Genomic DNA, 21,644 nt, shown 5'->3' on the forward strand with positions numbered 1-21,644 from the left:
AAGTCTGACAGGAAAGTAACATCTCGCTCTTCACCTCATCACTTCTATCCATTTTTTATGAGAATCTAATCAAGAATGTGAATTACAGAAAGTCTCGTTATGACAGGAAGACGGGGTTGTTCTTGCTTTTTAAGATGGAGACTTAAATGTTATTTTGAGTGGGAAAATGCTGAAGATGGTTCTGGAATGGATGAGGACACACTGTTCCATGGGAGGGTGAGGGACATCTAAGAGCAGTCTGGAGAGCAGAGGCAGGCCATGGCCAGGATGGACAGACCCATGAAAGCTGCCAGATGATGGTGCTTTCTCTTCAGCTGCTGGCTTTCTTTCACCTCCAGTGCCATCTTTCTCCCTTTGAGGCATCCCAAAGGGAATACTGACTGACCCCAGCCTATCCTCCTGCACCCACAAATCCCTTCCAGCTTTTCCTGAAGCCCCCTTAGCCAGAGTTCCCTAGAGTTCACTTGGGCTTAGGTCACACCCTCCATGTGGCACCCCACATCGCCCCTAGCTGGAGTCTTCCAATCAGAGGCTCAGAGCACATGGGAGATGGCCCAGGGCCCCATCCCAGTGAGCCCGCCTGCTATGTGCCACCAAGCAAGTTTCATTTGACCTCCTAGAGCTATGCTTCCCCACCTAGGAACAAGAGCACGGCACTTGCCTCCTGGGGCTGTGTGGCAGGGCCGAGGGGCAGAGGCTGAGAGCTGTAAAGCACTGGCCACCTGGAGGTTACTTGAAGAAAAGGAAAAGCAAACCCCTTAGGACAGTCACACAGCTGAGGTTGGTTATTTCATTTTATTTAGCCTATGGTCACATTCTGAGCCCTACCAAATTGCTCCTCCAGCCACACTTGAGGGTCGGCCTTGGGAAGCTCAGAGGGTAACAAGGCCAAGGTTCCCCAGTCAGCCTCCTCTTCTACCAACACACGCTGCACAGAACAAAATCACTGCTCACATCCTCAGGCACTTACCCCAATGTGGTAGTGTTCAAGAGCTGACTGCCAGTGTTCAAGAGCTGACTGCCAGGGCCCAGCTCCAAACACAGTTTCCTCCCTGCTCCCAAGATGCTGAGAACAGGCAAGGACCTCTGTCCGCAGCTGTGGGGATGCCAAACCCTATTCCCTAGCCCTGCAGCCTGTCCCTGCTGGGCAAAAAGCAAAATGTACGAAAATACTTTTGTTTCTTTGAAACGGTTAAGAAATAAGGTCATCTTATTTTTCTTTTACAATCCCAGTAAAAAAAAGTTCACATTAGTGCCGGGGCCCAAAACTAGGCCCTTCCCTGGAACAGAGCACTGGCCACTCAGTAGAAACGCTTGTTCCGCTCCTGCCGCTTCTGAAACACTACGGCCCCCACCACAGCGCACACGATGATGCCCAAGAGTGCACACAGCAGCAGCAGGAACACCCTCCACCCCGTCAGGGGCCCACTTCGGAAGTTTCCAGTCGGGTCATCCACATTGTCTGGGGGAGAAGAGAAAGGAAGCTGAGGTGGCAAAACAGAGGTGTCAGGCAAGTCTCCTAGGAGACAGGAGAGTCCAATAGGACGGAGCAGAGTAACAGGCCACAGCCAGCCCTACTGGTGGAAGCTGTTTCCTGCTGTACCAGTGAGGGGCAGGGAAAAGGACAGAGGGATGATCCCACTAGGATCGAGCTTCCCAGGATCAAAGTCCCAGGAGCCCTCTGCTAGAAGCTGGTGAAAACTGGATTCCTGGCCTCTCCAGGAGAGCCTGAGTCTGCACAGGGCAGGCCTAACATCTGCATTCACAAACCCCACCCCAGCCCCATGCAATGGTCCAAGGTCTCCCTCTGGAGAAACGCAGCTCTGGCCAAAGACTGCCTTCACACCTGGATGCATTCCATGGCTTCTAAGGGGTTACCCAGTTCTCTATCCCAGGTCCTTATGCTCCAGACACATCACTTCTTTGCCTGTTAACACCATCAACAACTGCCAGGAATGAGGCCATGATACATGAGGTATCTCCTAGAATCCCAATCAAAGGATTCAAGTTCATCAGTCTATGGGGAATGGACTGGGGTCAGGACTCAGGTCCTTATGCCCTGTTCCTGCCACTTGGCCTCCCTCCTCAGCCACAACCCTCCACTCCTCACTGTGAAGGTGGCTCGGGCCTCCTCCCAGCCAGGCCTAGAATGCCAGCCAAGAGCCAACTTCCATCCTCCTTTCCCACACAACCTGACCAGGGCAGGCCTGCTGACCTGGTCTCAACACCAGCCTCTCCCCTCCTCTGCCCCCTGGCTCTGCCTCAGTCACTAGACTAAGCCCCAGGACAGCACTTAGCCCAGGGCTGGGCAGAGAGTGGAAGCTGTGGAACCATCTGCTAAAGGAATAAAAGGATCAAAGACTCTGCAAATGAATTAATCCCTGCCTGGCCAAACTCATGGGGTTGCTCTGTAGCAGGTTTCCAGAAGTGCTCAGCAGCCAGAAACCCTTCAATCAAAGGTTGCAAAAAACATAGTGTACAGCAGAGTCTGTTTAGCCCCTGAAATGTTTACAAGCAGTTTGAATCTTAAAAAAGTGAGATGTCATGTAAAATGCTGGGTTCCACTCCAGCTCAGTCCACATGGTGACCTTGGGCTAGGCTGAGAGGCTCCTCACTGACCCCCTCCGGCCCACAGGAATGACATCAGGGCTCTTGGGGCGGATGTCCACACACAGAAGGAGTTTCACTTCAGCCAGAGCCCTTGTTCTGTGAAAACAGACTGGGGGCTAATTAGCATCATGGGAAGAATCCCAGGCTTGGGGTTTTGCAAAAAAAAATAAATAAATAAACAAACAAAAAAACCCCTCAAGGTCAAATCTTGCCTTTACTTCTTTCTAGCTGAGGAAAACTGGAGGATCAGTTACCCTGGCTTATGGTGGGACCTACTGCCCAGGCCATTCATACCACCTACACCAACAAACTGGCCCCTCTGGCTTTACTGGCCATTAACCCAGTACCAAGCACTGGCAGAAGCAGACACCAGGTGTTCACATACCTACTCATTAGCACTGATTGCTGAGCCAAGACCACCCCCCCGGCCACACCCACAACTGGACTAGGCAAGAGCAAATGGACCACAGGCACTCAGCCAAGCCCCACCCAATGCCAGACCCAGGGCAGGATGGGCCTCAAGCATGTACCTTTGGGTGACTTGAGGAAATTGACACTGGGCTCAATCTTGGTCCAGTCAATGTTCTCTTCGTCAGGCGTGTGTTCTACCATCAGCTGGAACAGCTTCATGGAAATGATGTCATGATTGTCTGCAGGACCAAGAGTTAGCTTTTAAGAGGCATGGAGCCCGCCTTATGGCACATGGCCCACGCCCCTCCCCAGAACATGACTGTTGCTCCAGTCAGGGAAAGTGGCCAGGACCCCAGGCAGAGCCCTATTCCTTACTACTGAGGGGCCTGTTTTCTTCCCAGCAACCTCCAACCACCCCCAGCAGGCAGTATTCCCGGGCCTGCAATCTCTCTCTAGAACTCAACAATAAGAAACACAGGAGGATGGGGCTCAGTGGTTGAGCATCTGCCTTTGACTCAGGTCATGATCCCGGGGTCCTGGATCAAGTCCCGCATCAGGCTCCCTGCAGGAAGCCTGCATCCTCTGCCTATGTCCCTGCCTCCCTGCCTCTTTCATGAATAATATTAAAAAAAAAAAAAAAAGAAAGAAAGAAAAAGAAAAGAAAAGAAAACCTGGGAGGAGACAGAATGGACAGAAATAAGCATGAGTTTTATACTCAAAATCACTTGGGTCTAAATCCTGAGTCAGTTTCCTTGTTTATAAATCTAGATGATAATCTCTACCTTGCCTGGTTATCATGCCAAGAAAATAAAAAAGTACATACAAAACAGAAAACAATACCCAGCAGATAGCATGTACAGAAAAGGACCTGCATATTATTCTATGGCTGGTTGAGAAGCCTGATCCTCCCAAGGGGCAGGCAGGCAGCTGCCAGGCACTCCTATCAGACACCCAAGAAGAGAATGCAGAAGAATGACTCAGCATCCAGCTGAGGGCCAGGTCCCAATACATGGGCAGTGACTGTCCCTAAGGAGACCTGAGAAAGGCTCAGATCTAGCCAGTACGGGCAGAAGGAAACCTCTGCTTGACAGTAAGTGATCACCCTATTTTGAGATGAGGAGGTTCAGAGCCAAGACGAGAGTCCTGGTCCCTTGATTCTAGTATCAACTCAGCTAATCAACTGGAACCTGAGGAAAAGCCTCATGTTAAGAACTCTGGAGACTGGAAAAGAGAGAGCCTAAGGAGCAAGGACCTGGCAGCTGGGTCAGGCAGAGCCACGTGGGACCTGACAGCCCTGTGAGCACAGCCCCAGAGGCCCAGGGACAAGTCCTGACTCTGAAGTCAGACTGCAGTTTCCATCAGGGCTCTGCACTTCCTAGGTCTGTGAACGTGGGGAAATCCCTTCACCCCTCAGGCTCCCCATGATGTCAGGTGTATAAAAGGGAAGAGATCACTGCATCATGTGACTACCCAAGAGAGGTCTGCTGCAGAGGCTTGCATTCACAACCTTTGATTAATGGTTAGGCACTACTATGTACACAACCATCTTTAGCACTCTACTGGACCTCTCCAAACAGCCTCAGAGAGTATCTACTGCCACAGATCTGGCTTTGTTCCCAGAACCTTCTTCTAACACAGGCTGGAATACCATCAGGTAAAGTTCCAGATAACCTGAGGGGAAAGATTGTGGTGGAACCCTTGATGAAACCAGATTGACATCCAGCTGGCACCTGATTACCAGGTCATCAACAAGCAGGTAATGATTCCCTAAAGCTGTATAACAAGGCAAAGGGACTTACTGGACCATTCTCCCCATTTTTAGGTATATGATTAAATATCCATACTAAAAACTAAAACCTCAAAAGAATTACTCTCTGGGGACCAAGTGGACCCAGAGATTTCCATAGTGAAAGAGAAGCTCCTGAACAGTGGCTGGAGTACAGGTCCTGGAAATGTCTATCCTGAGGATAAATAAGCCCTTTGATTCTATACATTCCTTCACACTTCTAGTCAATAGGAGCTAGTCCTGTACCCAGTGCCCTCTGAGGGCCCTAAGGCCTTCTGAGGATCATGGCCAATGGTCAATATCAAGTGACCCCCTGTGGTCCAGTGAAGTTTGCACAGGCTGGCGGCACCCCAATGCTTACAGAGCACACTGTGGGCCCACACTGTGGGCCCTGCCTTTATGAAACTTACAGTTCGGTGAAGGGGACACAATGAAATAAATTATATGGTAGATTCCAAGACAGTTAAGGGCTATGAAGAAAAATAAAGCCAAGAAAGGTGCTAAGGAGTGCACTGGAGGGATCCCTGGGTGGTGCAGCGGTTTAGCGCCTGCCTTTGGCCCAGGGCGCGATCCTGGAGACCCGGGATCGAATCCCACGTCGGGCTCCGGTGCATGGAGCCTGCTTCTCCCTCTGCCTATCTCTGTGTGACTATCATAAATAAATAAAAATTAAAAAAAAAAAAAAGGAGTGCACTGGAGACTGGTGTGTGTGCAATTTTAAATAAGGGAAGCAGGGATGGCTGGATGGCTCAGTGGCTGAGCATCTGCCTTTGGCTCAGGGCATGATCCCCAAGTCCCAGGATCAAGTCCCACATCGGGCTTCCTGCATGGAGCCTGCTTCTCCCTCTGCTATGTCTCTGCCTCTCTCTTTCTCTATCATGAATAAATAAATAAAATCTAAAAAAAAGAAAAGAATAAATAAAATAAGGGAAGCAGAGGCACCTGGCCGGCTCAATTAGTAGAGCTTGAGACTCTAGCTTGTTGTGAATTCAAGTTCCACACTGGGTGTAGTGCTTACTTTAAAAATATATATATATATTTTAATAAAAATACAATAAATAAATAAGGGAATTAGGGAAGGCCCCACTGTGGAAGTGACATCTGAGTAAGACCTGAAGGAGACATGGGTGAGGGTGAGACACAGGTACAAAGGCCTGGCAGGAGGGCACCAGTGTGGCGGAAGAACAGCTAGGGGTGATGTAAGGGAGCAGGAGCCACAAGTCACAGGTGATGGGGTCGGGGAGGCAGTAGCACACAGGGTTCAGCAGACCACTACTAGGACAGACAGGGGCCTTGACTATGCAGGAGACAGGAGTAGTGATGAGATTTCACTCGAGCTTTAATGAAATCATTCTGGCTGCTGAGCTGGGATAGATGGTCAGGGGCTGGTGGGGAAGAAGGGGACCATGTGGGAGGTTCATGCAGTCATCCAAGTGTGTAAAGATGATGGCCCAAACCTGCCAAGTAATAAGAGAAGGGAGAGAAGTAGTCTGCTGCACTGACAAAACAAGGCCAGCAGGACTCACCAAAGGACAAGAGGCAGCGTGTAAGAGAAAAAAGAGAGACCAGAAGGACACCAAGACTTTTTGGACTGAACTAGAGCAATAGAGGTGCCATTTATGCCGTGGTGGCAAGATGTGGGCTTCAGCTGTGGGCATGTGAAGGCTGAAATGCCTGTTGGGTATCCAGGGAGAGACGCTGAGCAGGCTGTTGGTGATGTAGGTCTGTAAAGGTCTGAGCTGGTGATGGAAATCTGGGACGCTGCTGCATCTGGATTCAAAGCCCCCTCGCTGCTAAAGAGAGGGGAAGATGGCTGAGGGAGTGTTCATCTGCCAATATTCCCAGATGCTGGAAAGTGGAGGCAGAAACCCAGGTGCATGTGGAGCCAAACAAAGGGAGTTCAAGGAAGAAAGTAATCAATGAGGTCACAAGCTTCCGACAGATCAGGGAAGGTCAAGACTGAGACTTAATGCCCTATTCATCCTAGACACTCACCAGACAGGTCACCAGTGCCAGCTGAGGCTCCAAAGTAGTAACCAGTGGGCAGGCGCACTCCCGTGATGTCAATGCAATTCTTCCACTCATTCTTGTCCTCTAGGTCAGTCATTACCTGCAGCCAGCCAGCAAGTCAAGTACACATCAGGCCCAAGCCCACCCACCTTCCTGAGCCCCCCACAGACAGAGCTGGTCCCCGTCCCGCCTGCTCACCGTCAGCCGGCCCCGAGAGTAGCGCACAGCTAGGAAGGTATCATGATCACGGTTACGGAAGTCAGCCGTGCAGCCTGCCAGCTCCGTCCAGCGGCCATCTTTGCTATGGTCGTAGGACAGGGAGCCATTGTTCACCATCACCGAGATGTACGGGAACACACGCTGAGACAGAGACACCAGTTACTCCATGGCCGGCCCAGTCTGTGGGAGGCAGTAGGGGCGCCCACTACCCCAGTCCCTGGAAGCCCCTTTTGTGCTGGGACCAGGGAGAAGTCCTGGTCCCCAGCCCCCAGCCAACTGCTCAGCTGTTCCGATCCTATCTGAGGGAGAAAGCAGGCATACCTCTGTGGTCTCATCATTGGGATACGTGTCCAAGAAGATGGCTAAGCCGTGGAAGTTGTCTTTGCTTCCAAACACAGGCCCTGGAATTAGAAGGAGATGCTGTCATAATGGAAGATAACAGAGTTGTCCCCTGGGTACTTGAAGGACAAAGTAACACCAGTATAGGAGGTGAAGGCAAGAGAAGTTAATCTGCGGTCATTCACCCAGGAGAGAGAAGGGATTTCTAAGGGAGGGGGAGGTGTCAGGGGTGCAGCAGGGAGGACTCAGAATCTGAAACCAGAACTGTTGAGGTAATAGCACCTGGCTGTGTGCTCAGACACATCAGGTGACAACAGGGCAGAAAAGACCCCTACAGCAAAAACCCTATCCTCTAACCCAGGGGTCGGGTTAGCAACTTTCTGTCAAGGGCCTGAGAGGAAACATTTCAGGCTTTGCAGACACATACGGTCTCAGCCACACAGTCTTCCTTGTTTTTGCTTTTTAAAAAATGGTAGAGGGATGCCGGGGTGGTTCAGCAGTTGAGCACCTGTCTTTGGCTCAGGGTGTGATCCTGGAGTCCCAGGATCGAGTCCCACATTGGGCTCCCTGCATGGAGCCTGCTTCTCCCTCTGCCTCTCTCTCTGTGTCTCTCATGAATAAATAAGAAGGAAAGAAGGAAAGAAGAAGAAAAAAGAAAAGAAGAAGAAAAGAAAAGAAAAAAAGAAAAGAAAAGAAAGAAAAGAAAAGAAAAGAAAAGAAAAGAAAAGAAAAGAAAAGAGAAAAGAAAAGAAAAGAAAAGAAAAGAAAAAAGAAAAGAAAAGAGAAAAGAAAAGAAAAGAAAAGAAAAGAAAGAAAAGAAAAGAAAAGAAAAGAAAAGAAAAGAAAAGAAAAGAAAAGAAAAGAAAAGAAAAAGCAGGGCACCTGGTTGGCACAGTCAGTTAAGCATCCAATTCTTAGGAGTTGGCTCAGGTCATCATCTCAGGGGCCTGGGATCGAGCCCTGCATTGGACTCTGCACTCAGCTCTGCTTCCTCTCTCTCTCCCCCTTTGTCCCTTCCCCTGGCTCAAGCAGTCTCTCTAAAATAAATAAATACATCTTAAAAAAAAAAAAAAAGGGTACGGGGGACACGTGGGTGGCTCAGGTCGTGATCCCGGGGTCCTGGGATCGAGTCCCACATCGGACTCCCTATGGGGAGCCTACTTCTCCCTCTGCCTGTGTCTCTGCCTGTTTCTGTATCTCTCATGAATAAATAAATAAAATCTTTTTTTTTTTAAATAAATAAAATCTTAAAAAAAAAAAAGGGTGTAGCACGGTAAAACCCCTCCTTGGCTAGTGTACAATACTAGGCCACAATGGGCTACAGAATTGAGCTACAGGATCCAGTGATCCCTCTTCCTATAGGGACACTCCCCAGAGCAGACTCGAAGTCTCAGGTTTCCCCCATAGAAGAGCAGCAGGGCCCTAACAGGAGGATGCAGAATGTCCCCACCTATACAAGCACCTACCTACCTGGCACAAGGCGGTCCCGGGTGTACCACAAGGCAATGCCGTCTCCATGGAGATTTTTCTTCCCTGTACCATGGACTTTAAAGTGGACGTGCATCTCCCAGTCCTTGAGGAAACAAGGCTGCAGGGAAAGCAGAGAGCTGCTCAGAACTCCCTGGCCCATCCTGTCAGCTAGAGGTGACCCAGCGCAGGCCCATCTCCTTCACTGAGACTGGCACTCTTTGGAACAGGGCCAGACAGCAGGGCAAAAGGGCCACTGACCAACAGAGTCCCTACCCACCACCTCCGGCACTCTCAGCAGGAAGGGAGAAGGCTGCTGGGCCTCCCAGGTGAGGGCCACACCCCCAAGGCTGCCTGAGGCCCAGACTGCCCATCCTGGCCCCAGTCTTCTCTTGGGCCTGGCCACAGGTTCTCAATTTATGACTCACTTTCCTCAACATTAGTCAAACCTATCAGCCCTGTCTGCTCTCTATCCCCACTGCTCCTGTCCCAAAATCTTGTGGAAGGATTACTACCTCTATTTGAGCAACATATTTTACAAAAAAGAAAGCCCACTCGAGACAAAATAATGTCCACAGCAGGTTAACTGGATGGTCCTGATTCACATCCAGATCTGTCGGGACTCAGAAACTTGTGCTGTGTTTTCTATGCCTCCCATGACCTTCAGGCCTTCAACACAGAGTGCAACAACTCTTTTCTGGTCTCCTACCCCCACTGTCCTCCTTTCTAACCAACCTTCCAAACTGAGGGACTCAAGCCCAGGTCTGGATTACTCTAGACCCCAAAGCTCTTGGCCAGCACACTCCCACCTCTCACAGACCCAGTCCAGCTTCAGTGCGGTGACAGTGCCAGGGCTGGGGGCTGCAAGGGTCATGCTCTGGGGTCCCTGTGCTACTGTGATGAGAGAAAAGTCAGGTACTCCTCAGTATTCAGGAGCACCAGGGGCAGAGCTGAGCACTGTCCACAATAAGGGGAAAGCCTGGCCAAGGAAGCTGCTCATGAAAACTAAGGTGTTGACACATACTCTTAACAAGAATCCACTTGTAAGTCTGTAGATGGGTATGGGAGCAAGTGTTTAAACAAAGGCTGATTAGAAAAGTAAACTAAAACAAGATGTTGTTGACTTATCAGATTGACAACTATTAAAGAGATCATCAACAGCAGTGTAGACAGGGATGGAAAGAAACACATGCTCTCAAACAACCAATGGGACTGTAGATCCTCCCATCTTTGTAGGACAATCTGGTTATTGCAGCTTTTTAATGGATCAAGGTAGATCCATTAAGCCTTGACACTTGAAGATATCAAAGATATTAAGTGACTCACCCAAGCCTGAAATTCTTCGACAAGCAGTCTTACAAATACAGTATCTGGCACACAAAAGACAAGTTTATCAACAAAAACCAAGGTGGGGGGGGGGCAGGCTGATGGGAACTCCAGATACTGGACTTTCAAGTAACTGGTTTTCTATATTCAAGGAGATATAAGACTGAAAACTTTGGAAAATACCTGAAATTTTAAATAATCACACTATAAGAAAATAATGTAATGTAAAAAAATACAATAACTGAAATGAATAATGTAATAGATTAAAAACAGATGAAGAGAGACCCAGTGATCTCAAGGCCAATCAGACAGAAAAAAATACCGAGGAAGGAAGTGAGAATAAATGGTAGATACAAAACTGTCAGCAACAGAGAGTGAGAAACTGTAAGATACATATAGAGTTTCAGAATGAGAAGTGAGAGACCAAAGGAATATTTAAAGAGATGTCCCCATACTTACCTAAAACTGATTCAAAGACAATATTCAAAGAATCTTAAATCTTATAAACCAAAGGAGATAAAAAGAAAACCATACCTAGGCACTTTAAAAAGGGAGGAAGGAAGGAGGAAAAAAATAAAACCTTAAGAGCAACAAGAGGGGAAAAAAAACCCCATAAGATTATCTCCAAAGGAACAATTAACCTGATAAGGGACTTCTCAACAGAAATAATGGGAGCAAGAAAATAACAGAATGAAACAGGGATGCCTGGATGGTTCAGAGGTTTAAGTTCTGCTTTCGGCCCAGAGCTTGATCCTGGGGTTCAAGGATCGAATCCCACATCAGGTTTGAGGGGAGCCTGCTTCTCCCTCTGCCTGTGTCTCTGCCTCTCTCTGTCTCTCATGAACTAATAAATAAAATCTTAGAAAAAAAACAAAATGAAACATTTAAAAGAAATGTTACATTAAAACATTAAAAAAAATAAGAATTTTCTTATTAAAAGAAAATAGCAACCAATACAGGAGTCTACAATTAACAAAAGTACCCTTCAGGAAAGAAGGTAAGGGGCACTTAAGTGGCTCAGTTGGTCAAGAGTCTGCCTTTAGCTAAGGTCATAATCCCAGGGTCCTGGAATCAGTCCCATATCAGGCTTCCTGCTTAGCGGGGAGCCTGTTTTTCTCTCTGCCTGCTCACCCCCTTGCGCTCTCTCCCTTTCTGTCAAATAAATAAATAATCTAAAAAAAAAAAAAAGTGAAGGTGGAATTAAAACATTTTTAGATAAACAAAAACATTAAAAGTTTCATTCTTCAGAGAGAAGGAAAATTATCCAGATCCAGGTGTAAAGTCAGAGATTCAGGAAGGAACATAGAGCAACCAATACAGTAAATGTGGGAGTAAAAAACCTAAATAAATATTTGACCGCAGGGTGCCTGGCTCAGTTGGTTAAGCTGACTTCTGTCCTCAGCTCAGGTCATGATCCTAACGTCAAGCCCGGTGTCGGGTTCCCTGCTCACCAAGGAGCCTGCTTCTCCCTCTGCCTACATCTCTGTCTCTCTCTGTGTCTCTCATGAATAAATAAACTCTTTAAAAAAAGAGAAAAGAATAAAGTAAGTGACAACAATGGGGTAATTAAAGTAGTCCAAGATCCTTGCATTGTCCAAGAAGAAGGTACATATTATCATTAGACTTTGGTAAAATATGGCTGTGTGTCTTAAACTCCAGAGTAACCACTAAAAATCGGGAAGCAAAGAACTTTCAAGCCAGCAGAAGACTAAAAATAGGATAAAAATTAACCAATCCAAAAGAAGACCACAGAGAAAAATGAACACAGAATAAGCAATACAAATAGAAAATAAAAAAAGAAGGTATAACCCAAATCCGGGTCACCCTAGTGGCTCAGTCAGTTAGGAGTCCAACTCTTGGTTTCAACTTGGGTTGTGGCCTCAGTGTGGTGAGGTTGAGCCCTGTGTTGGACTCTGCGCTCAGTGAGGAGTCTGCTTTAAGACTCTCTCCTCTCTCTGTCCCTCTCCTTTTCTCTCCCACTCTCTCTGATAAATAAATAAATCTTAAAACAAAAAACAAACAGGGACGCCTCGGTGGCTCAGTGGTTTAGTGCCTGCCTTGGCCCAGGTCTTGATCTTGGAGTCCCAGGATCAAGTCCCACATTGGGTTCCCTGCATGGAGCCTGCTTCTCCCTCTGCTATGTCTCTGTGTCTCTAATGAATAAATACATAAAATCTTTAAAAAAAAAAACAAAAAACCCACATCATAATTATACTAAATGTGGAAGACTATATACTAATAAGCCTACATAAGATCTCTCTGCATTATCTTTTACAACTATAGATGAATTTATAATTATCTCAAAATAAATTTAATTTTAAAAGTAAAATAAAATAAAATAAAATAAAAAATAAATAAATAAATAAATAAATAAATAAATAAATAAATAAATAAATAAAAGTAAATAAAGGGCAGCCCAAGTGGCTCAGCAGTTTAGCGCCGCCTTCAGCCCAGGGCCTGATTCTGGAGGCCCAGGATCGAGTCCCATGTCCGGCTCCCTGCGTGGAGCCTGCTTCTCGCTCTACCTGTGTCTCTGACTCTCTTTCTCTCTGTGTCTCTCATGAATAAATAAATAAAACCTTAAAAAAAAAAAAAAGTAAATAAAGGGACAACTGGGTGGCTCAGTGGTTGAGCGCCTGCCTTCAGCCCAGGGCGTGATCCTGGGGTCCCGGGATCAAGTCCCACAGCAGGCTCCCTGCATGGAGACTGCTCCTCCCTCTGCCTGTTTCTCTCTCTCTCTCTCTCTGGTTCCCTGCATGGAGACTGCTCTCCTCTGCCTGTTTTTCTCTCTCTCTCTGGCTCCTGCATGGAGACTGCTCCTCCTCTGTTTCTCTGTCTCTCTCTGTCTCTCTCTCTCTCTCTCTCTGGCTTCCTGCATGGAGACTGCTTCTCCCTCTGCCTGTGGCTCTGCACCGCCCCCTCTCTCTCTCTCATGAATAAATAAAATATTTTTTAAAAAAATTAAAAAGAGGGGATCCCTGGGTGGCTCAGTGGTTTGGCATCTGCCTTCGGCCCAGGGCATGATCCTGGAGTCCCGGGATCGAGTTCCGCATTGGGCTCCCTGCATGGGGCATGCTTCTCCCTCTGCCTGTGTCTCTGCTGATCTCTCTCTGTGTGTCTCTCATGAATAAATAAATAAAATCTTTTAATAAATAAAAAAATAAATAATTAATTAATTAAAAAGAATAAAACACAGAGAAATTCTTCACAACACTGAATTCAGCAAGTTTCTTGGATAGGACTCCAGAGCACAGACAACAAAAAAATAAAGTGAATTTCATCAAAATAAAAAATTCCTGCACATCAAAAACATGGAGAGAACAAAAGGACAAACCACAAAAGGGGAGAAAATATTTCCAAATCATGTGTCTGATAAAGAAGTAGTGTCTCCAGAATATACAATTGCAATAAAAAAAGAAAATTTCAAAATGAGCAAAGGACTTCACCATTTTTCCAAGGAAGAAGATAAATGGCCAATAAGCACATGAAAAATGCTCAATGTCATTAGAGAAATGCATATCAAAACCACAAGATACTCCCTCACGCCCGTTAGTATAGATGTCTATTATTAGAGGAAAAAAAAAAAAAAGGAATATAACAAGTGTTAGCAAGGATCTGGCTGGCTCAGTGGGTAGAGCCTGTGACTCTTGACCTCCAGGCCATGAGTTCAAGCCTCACACCAGGTGCTGAAATTACTTAAAGAAATGAATAAACTTAAAAAAAATAAAATTAAAAAAAAATTTTAAAGTGTTGGCAAGAATGTGGAGAAATTGGAACCATCATGCATTGCTGGTGGGAATGTAAAATGGTGCAGTTGCTACGGAGAACAGTTTAGTGGCTCTCAAAAAGTTAAACATGGGCTGCCTGGGTGGCACAGTCAGTTAAGCATCTGCCTTTGGCTTGGGTCATGATCCTGGGGTCCTGGGATCAAGCAATCTAAGGGGATGCTCATCTGGGAGCTCCCTGCTCATCTACAAGCCTGCTTCTCCTTCTGCCCCCACCCCCTGATACGTTCTTTCTCTCCTTCTCTCAAATGAATAAAATCTTAAAAAAAAAATTAAACATCGAATACCATATGACCCAGCATTTCCACTTCCTAGGTATATACTCAAAATAACTTAAAAGCAAGGACTCAAACACTCACGTACACCCATGTTCATAGCAGCATTATTCACAACAGCCAAAAGGTAGAAACAACCCAACCATCTAAGTAAATGTACTAACAAAATGTAGTGAACACACACAGGAACAATTATTCAGCCATAAAAAGGAATGACGTACTGATACATGCTACAATATGAACCTTGAGCTATGCTCACTGAACTAAGCCAAACATACAATTATTCTATGATTTCATTAAATGAGGTCCCTAACAGAGTCAAATTGAGACTGGAAGTAGAATATTGCTTACCAGGGGTTGTGGGGACCAAGGAATAGAGTCACTGTTTAAAGAGTACCGAATTTGTTTAGGAAGATAGGAAAATTCTGAAGATAGACGTTGGTAATGATTTTCCAAGGTGAATGTACTTACCACCACTCAACTATACACTTAAAATGGTTAAGATGGTAAATTTTATGTTTATGTACATTTATAATAAAAAATGTGGGATTTTTTTTGCATGTGCAGATACATAATCAAATAATTTTTGTAGATAGCCATTACATTTTTAAACACCATTTAAATGCTAATGAGTATCCTACTGAAGAGAAAGTTTTCATAAATTAAATGACTTAGAAGTAGGGCAAAAAGATTAAAATGACAAATTTCGTGTTTTACCACAATAAAAATAAACCAATAATCCCCTGAAAGCCTAACTATATGTTTACAAAATACAACTCTTAAAACATAAAGAAGTGGAAAAAAAGGAAAAGGGCAGAAAAAGATACAACATGCAAATGCTAACCAAAAGCAAGCTTGTAATAAATAAATAAATAAGCAAGCAGGCTTGTGCAGCTATACCAATAAGAAAGTTTAAAAGGGGACTTTCTAATGACCATTTCTTAATGAACAAAAGATTTCATTTGCCAGGAAAATTTTGGCCTCAAAATCTATAAAGCAGAAACTGACAGGATTACAAAAATAAAAACAAATCCAGAAACCAATTTTAACATACCTCTCTCAGCAGTTGATAAAAACACGCGAAAATGTCAGGAAGAATATAGATATTTGAACATAGCAAATCTGACCAAAGACCTAAACAGCACAATACCTCAACCTGCTGAGAATCCACATTCTTTGCAGACATACAAAGAAATTTTTCCAAAAATCTGACCATTTGCAAGACTCAAAAGACTTCCAAGGATAGAAATAGATTATATTCTTTGACCATGATAAAATCAAACTAGATATTAATAACTTTTTAATAACTAGAAAAGCCCTTATATCTTTGAAAAAACTTAAATAATCTCACCTCTACAAAAATCAGCCCAGAAACCAGATTTCAAATGGTCTTGGTGCCCAGGAGTTTTCTGCACCTGGGGAAAACACACTGAGATAAGACCCCCAAGCTGGTACAAGGTGTGCCTCCAAGCATAAGGGCATCTGTGAACACGGAGATGAGAAAGGAACACCTACCTACCCTCCTGCCCCTCATATGTTTATAGGGAAAGGAGTTTCAGGAAAAAGTACACTTAAGTTGAAACCTGGAAACGGATTCCTACAGGACTACCCAGGCTTTAAAAGTCTCTGCATATAGCAGATTGAAGACTGCAGATCGGTGGAAGGAAACAGCAAGAGAGAGAGACAATATAAAACCTCTCAAAGAATTTAAGCAGGTGCAGGTGAGGTACCAGCTGGAAGTGATTTAGAAGTTGCTTTTGGAGGCAGAACATGACATGGCCATGGTTTTCCATCCTTACTGCAAAGCCGAGCCCTTTGGGAAGCTCAATAATCTTAATGATCTGGCCCGTCCTGGGGCGAACTAAATCAGAACCACCTGGCAATCATAAAGCATTTTACAGTTAGTGGCTTCCAGGTCTTTGCTCAAAACAGCTGGAAGGCAAAGCTAATCCAACAGTCATCATGAAACATTTTGATGAAAGATCACTACGTGATTTTGGGTTTTTAAACCTTAAGAAATTTAAAATATTGAGTAACGCTGCTATAACATAACTCCCTACATCTCCATCTACTATCTAAGTGAACACACATTGTCAGCATTACATCTATAAAAACAAAAAGCAGAAGTGGTTCTGAGGCCTGTCTCATTCTGATAATAATAGCCATCCAGATAGGGATAGGGGGACAACAGCTTATTGGGATGTTTGGTTTTTTTTTTTTAATTGGGATGTTTATCAATAAATTTTTACCTTTAAAATAATTATCAGGATGCCTATAGTGGCCTAGTGGTTGAGTGTCTGTCTTTGATTCAGGTTGTGATCCCAGGGTCCTAGGACTGAGTTCCAGCGTTGGGCTTCCCGCAAGGAGCCTGTTTCTCCCTTTGCCTATGTCTCTGACTCATTCTCTGTGACTCTCATGAATAAATAAAATATTAAAAAATAAAATAATTATCAAAAAATTGTGTAATGCATTTATTTTGACCAGTTGTATATTAATAATTATAATATTCCCCCCTAAAACTGGTAAAACTTAGTTTCAAGATCCCAACAAAGTTAAAAGGTTTAAAGTATTACATTTATTTTAATTGCAGAGAAATAAGACAAGCTAATCAATAAGAGACTTTCAAGCATTATATATGCTGCATAGGACAAAATTCTGTGTGGGATGAAATGAAAATTCTAATTCAATAAAAAATAAACTGATATATAATTTGGGTTGATTCATAGTGTTTAAAACATACAGTGGATATCAAATTGAAATATTTAGATTCCACCGAATACACTGAAGAGTACTGAATAGTTTCATTTAAAAATGGCAATATTTGGGGGCTCAGTCAGTAGAGTGTCCAACTCTTGATTTCAACTCAGCTCTGGTCATGATCTCAAGGTCCAAGGTTGTACTCCCAGCTCAGCTTGGAGTCTGCTGCTCAGCTTGGAATTTGCTGAAGATCCTCTCTCTCCCTCCCCCTTTGCCCCTCCCTCCACGGGGGGGGGGGGGCACACGCTCTCTCTCAATACATACATACATAATAAAATCTTTAAAAAAATAAAATGGCAATTTTTTAAAAGATTTTATTCATAAAAAAATAAAGATTTTATTTATTCATGAGAGACACACACAGAGAGAGAGGCAGAGACACAGGCAGAGAGAGAAGCAGGCTCCATGCAGGGAGCTGATGTGGGACTTGATCCCGGGACTCCAAGACCACGTCCTGGGCCAAAGGCAGATGCTTAGCCGCTGAGCCATCCAGGGACCCCCAGAATGGCAATATTTAAAATACACTGGAAACTGGGATCCCTGGGTGGCGCAGCGGTTTGGTGCCTGCCTTTGGCCCAGGGCACGATCCTGGAGACCCGGGATCGAATCCCACATCGGGCTCCCGGGGCATGGAGCCTGCTTCTCCCTCTGCCTGTGTCTCTGCCTCTCTCTCTCTCTCTCTGTGACTATCATAAATAAATAAAAATTAAACAGATAGTACATCAGCCAAAGAAGCTTAAATGCCATTCTGCAGCTTCCACACAAGGCTCCTCAAGATGGGGTCCAATTAGCCCCTTGGGCTTCCAACTGTCCTGTGCTCCAGCCATCACTCTTGTGAGTTCCAGTCACCTTGGGGCCACTCCTTGGTCTGGACTGCTCAACCCCCAAACAGCAGAAGCTACGTTTTCTTTGCTCAGTCAACAGCAGGTGCTTAGGAATGCTTGCTAATTCAGTGCCCGTCCCAGAGTGATGGGGGACAAAGAGAAGTACAGAAAGCACCTCTTAAGTCCAATAAAGAGATGGTTCTTGGGGAAACACTAGGCAGAAAATTCTGAGTTCCAAGAAATTTCTTTCAGGAATTACAGGAAACAGAGGTGCCTGGGTGGCTCAGATAGTTAAGCATCTACCTTCCACACAGGTCGTGATTCCAGGATCCTGGAATGGAGCCCCATGTCTGGCTCCCTGATCAGCAGGAATCTGCTTCTCCCTCTCCCCTTACCGGTACTCTCTTGTGCACTCTCTCTCTCCCTCTCTCTAAAGTAAATAAATTCTCAAAAATAAAAAAAAAAAACATAAAAAACAAAAACCAAAACAAACAACAACAACAAAATTACAGGAAACACTCCAACCCTTTCAAGAATATCTGCAGGAAAAAAAAAAAAGAAAAAGAATATCTGCAGGGCCAAATAGGAAAGTCTCTAGAAGTGAATGGAGACATGGGAGAAGGAAGATAATTATATCCCAGACTGAAAATTTCAGAATTCTTTCAGCATCACCATGCCACTGACAATGCTGACCAACAGCTACCTACAACCATAATTAACTTGTAGCTGAACCAATTTCTAAAAGTTCCAGCACTATACATACCTTATTTAAAAAGTAATAAAATCAATGCCATACCAAACTCACTTCCATAAAAAATGTAACACATTATAATTTTAAAAATTTATCTGAAAGGCCTAAGACAGAATAATGTGACAGGATGTGACTTGGAGATAAAGTTGTTAATGAAATACTGAGTGGGTGGCTCTCAAGCAGAGACACACCAGACAAGAAAGAACTAAGCAAGCATATAGAGCCAGGAGGCAGTGTCCCAGACAGAGGGAACAACAAATGCAAAGGTCCTGAGGCAAGAAGGCAGCCAGAGAGGCTGGAACAAAACCACCATTATTAACAGAGATGCCAGAAGCCAGGCTGTGTAGACATGATGCTTATTTGTCCCTTTACAGGTGACCCCAAGCTCTGAGGATGAGAGTGAAAGCTGAAGAAAGTAACCCAGATGCCCCTAGCAGAAAGGAGAGAAGGAGCAGAAGAGACAGGCAGCTGAGGCAACATAAGGACAGTGTGGGCTCCCAGAACTAAATGGGGAAGCCATCCAGAATGGACCAGGGTGATGGAGAAAACTAGGACAGTGGCCAACAGCTTATGCCCACAGAAAGGAATGTTATCAGGCAGGCTAGAGTAGGAGCAGTTTCTGCCCCATGCTGTGACCCAGCCCAAAATTAGTCCTCTTTCACTCCATTCCGGACCTAGACTTCCTCAGTGTGGAGTCTATGTAGCAACTGATCTTGGCCACTGGTCATGTATGACATGCTAGTGACGCCTGAGGCTCCCTAACCTCTGGAGTAAAGGTCACAAAAATAAAACTGCCAACAAGTCCAGCTCCTCTATACCACTGATGACAAGACCCTCAGTGAAGCACTGGGGAAGCGGACTAAGTCTGCAAGTATTTCTAAGGGACTCCTCCACTGTCCAGGGGGACGGAGGGGGGCACGTGAAGAAAGTAAATTGCTGGGCTTAGATATCAGACAGATCAAAATTTAAATACCGCTTATACCATTCACTGTCTGTGTCAGCTCTGCATAAAGCCATGACAGCGATCTAGTTCAAACAGCCTTTTGAAAACTAAATGCAGTAGGGCATTTTATCATCAGTGCTTAACACACACAAAATATCCAATAAAGATTCCATCTGTTCCATCTACCCCATTATCGAGAGTTCAATGCACACAGCCTGAGAGCTCCACTGTTTATCAGCTATGTGACTTTGAGTAAGGCACTTTCAACTGAGCCTTAGCTTCGTTCGTAAAGCGGAGATAGCATCGCTTACTTCACATGGCTTTCGAAGAAACTAAATGAGAAAGGTGTGAAGGGTCAGGAGCAGCTCCTGACACACAGTAACTTCAATAGTCGCTTCAAGTTACTGGTGAGTGTTCCCAAGATGAAAACCTTAGGGGGAGGGGAGGAGGGCGCAAGCCTTCAAACCGAGCTCAGGTCTGTGGGTGCTGTGGAGACTGGGAGTAGCGGCTACTCAGGGTACACCTAGCGCCCTGGGGGCCACTCACCTGGTGGTTCCAGATAGAGCCCTCTTTGCTGCGCTCATCCGGGGTCAAACGCACGTACTGGCTCGTGAGTATAGTGCTGCCTTGAAAGTCCCAGAGGGGCATGGAGCTGGAACCGACCCCTGCAGGCAGAGACGGGCGTAGACAGGCGCGGTGAGAGGCCACGCCGGGACTGGCCTTGCCAGAGGCAGGAAACCCACTGAGGTGCTTCGCTCAGGGGAAAGGAAATCCCTTCGCCCAACCCTGTCCAGCCTCGCCCTCGCTGCACTCATTCCCACCCCAGGCCTCACCTTGGTAGGGCTTGATAAGCGAATGCTCCCGCTTGAGGTGTTCACTGTTACCGTCAGTTATATCAGCAACAACCGGACCCAGCAACAGGAGAAGAAATAGAGGTGTAGTGGGGCCAGGGCCGGGGCCGGGAAGCCCAGGCCTCCCCAGGCACCGCCGGCCCCAGCCCCAGCGCCAAATCCAGCCTTCCGCCGCCATTCTCCGTTCCTCTCGGCCACTTCCGCCCTAGGACTTCCGCCTTCCGGGTGTCCCATCTAATGTCCTCCGGCCGGAAACCCTTCAACCCTAGTGTCAACGTTAAGTTAAAAAAGCAAAGCTTCGCAGCCGAAGGAAAGGTGGCTTTATTTACTGAGCAGCCCCTCGACCTGGTCAAGTACTGTTCCATTTCCTTGGCAGCTCCGAGGAACCCACCGGCCAGCCTCAGCAAGGAGTTCTTACGAGCGACAAGAGACGCAACCAATCATGGAACAGCACGTTAAGCTTGTGAGCCAATGAGAAACAGAGGGATGGTTTGACTAGGGGCAGCCCGGAGGTCGTCTGCGAAGTGAGGCATGCTGGAACTTGTAGTTTTGAGGGTGGCTTTTCGCGCGGGCTGGGTAGACGAAGACTGTAACGACCTCCTTGGAGTAACGTTTCCCAGTCTTGGGGGAAAGAATGCAGAATGGAAGGCGGAGGCCTGAATTCTAACTCCCGCGACCCGCGTATTCACTGAGTGGCCTGGCTGGCCTGTCCGAAGCCGCCGTCACTGGCCCGACCTCTCTCCTGGCTTCATGCCTTTGGAGATGTAGAATTCCCAGTTGAGGGCTTACACTACTCCCGAATCAGTCGGGTTTAAGCAGGAGGAGCAGACCCGGGTCCTGTCCCGGACACCAGTTGGGACCCATCCGCATTCAAACTGTTTTGAGTGCCTGCCCACTGCACCTGCAGCAGCCACGAATGGTCCAGGAAAGCGGCCTGTGGACCAGAGGTCAAAATCTGCTGGCCCACAGCCGTATAGAGTTCTGTTTTACCTGCTCGTGCTATTTCAATACAACGATTTAAATATCAATATTTATATATTTTTAAATGTTTTAAAGATTTTATTTACTTGGGCAGCCAGGGTGGCGCAGCGTTTTAGCGCCGCCTTCAGCCCAGGGCGTGATACTGGAGACCCTGGATCGAGTCCCACATTAGGACTCCCTGCATGGAGCCTGCTTCTCCCTCTGCCCGTGTCTCTGCCTCTCTGTGGGCTGAAGGCGGCGCTAAACCGCGGAGCCACCCGGGCTGCCCCAAAAAAAGATTTTATTTACTTAAGAGAGAGCCAGAGTGCA

At 46.0% G+C, this 21,644-nt stretch overlaps 1 protein-coding gene across 1 annotated transcript; it reads right to left on the reverse strand.

Annotated features, from left to right (window-relative positions):
• Positions 1-776: 776 nt before the first annotated feature.
• On the reverse strand, positions 777-20,645 carry LMAN2 (lectin, mannose binding 2). Its single transcript, XM_055325609.1, has 8 exons — positions 20,337-20,645; positions 20,050-20,168; positions 8,846-8,963; positions 7,358-7,437; positions 7,016-7,177; positions 6,803-6,917; positions 3,141-3,260; positions 777-1,462 (listed from the first exon to the last, which is right to left on the reverse strand). Exons 1-8 carry the CDS (start codon positions 20,530-20,532, stop codon positions 1,302-1,304), a joined length of 1,071 nt encoding a protein of 356 aa, XP_055181584.1. The 5' UTR covers positions 20,533-20,645; the 3' UTR covers positions 777-1,301.
• Between the last annotated feature and the right edge of the window lie 999 nt (positions 20,646-21,644).

Source organism: Nyctereutes procyonoides, unplaced genomic scaffold, assembly GCF_905146905.1.
Source record: "Nyctereutes procyonoides isolate TBG_1078 unplaced genomic scaffold, NYPRO_anot_genome, whole genome shotgun sequence".
Classification (NCBI taxonomy): domain Eukaryota; kingdom Metazoa; phylum Chordata; class Mammalia; order Carnivora; family Canidae; genus Nyctereutes; species Nyctereutes procyonoides.

Excerpts from the sequence above, each read along its gene's own strand:
- LMAN2 (XM_055325609.1), bottom strand. The coding sequence starts at position 20,532 with ATGGCGGCGGAAGGCTGGATTTGGCGCTGGGGCTGGGGCCGGCGGTGC. Across the intron at positions 8,964-20,049 it reads GCTCTATCTGGAACCACCAG|CCTTGTTTCCTCAAGGACTG; the intron begins GTGAGTGGCCCC and ends CTTTCCCTGCAG. Across the intron at positions 6,918-7,015 it reads ACTCTCGGGGCCGGCTGACG|GTAATGACTGACCTAGAGGA; the intron begins GTGAGCAGGCGG and ends GGCTGGCTGCAG.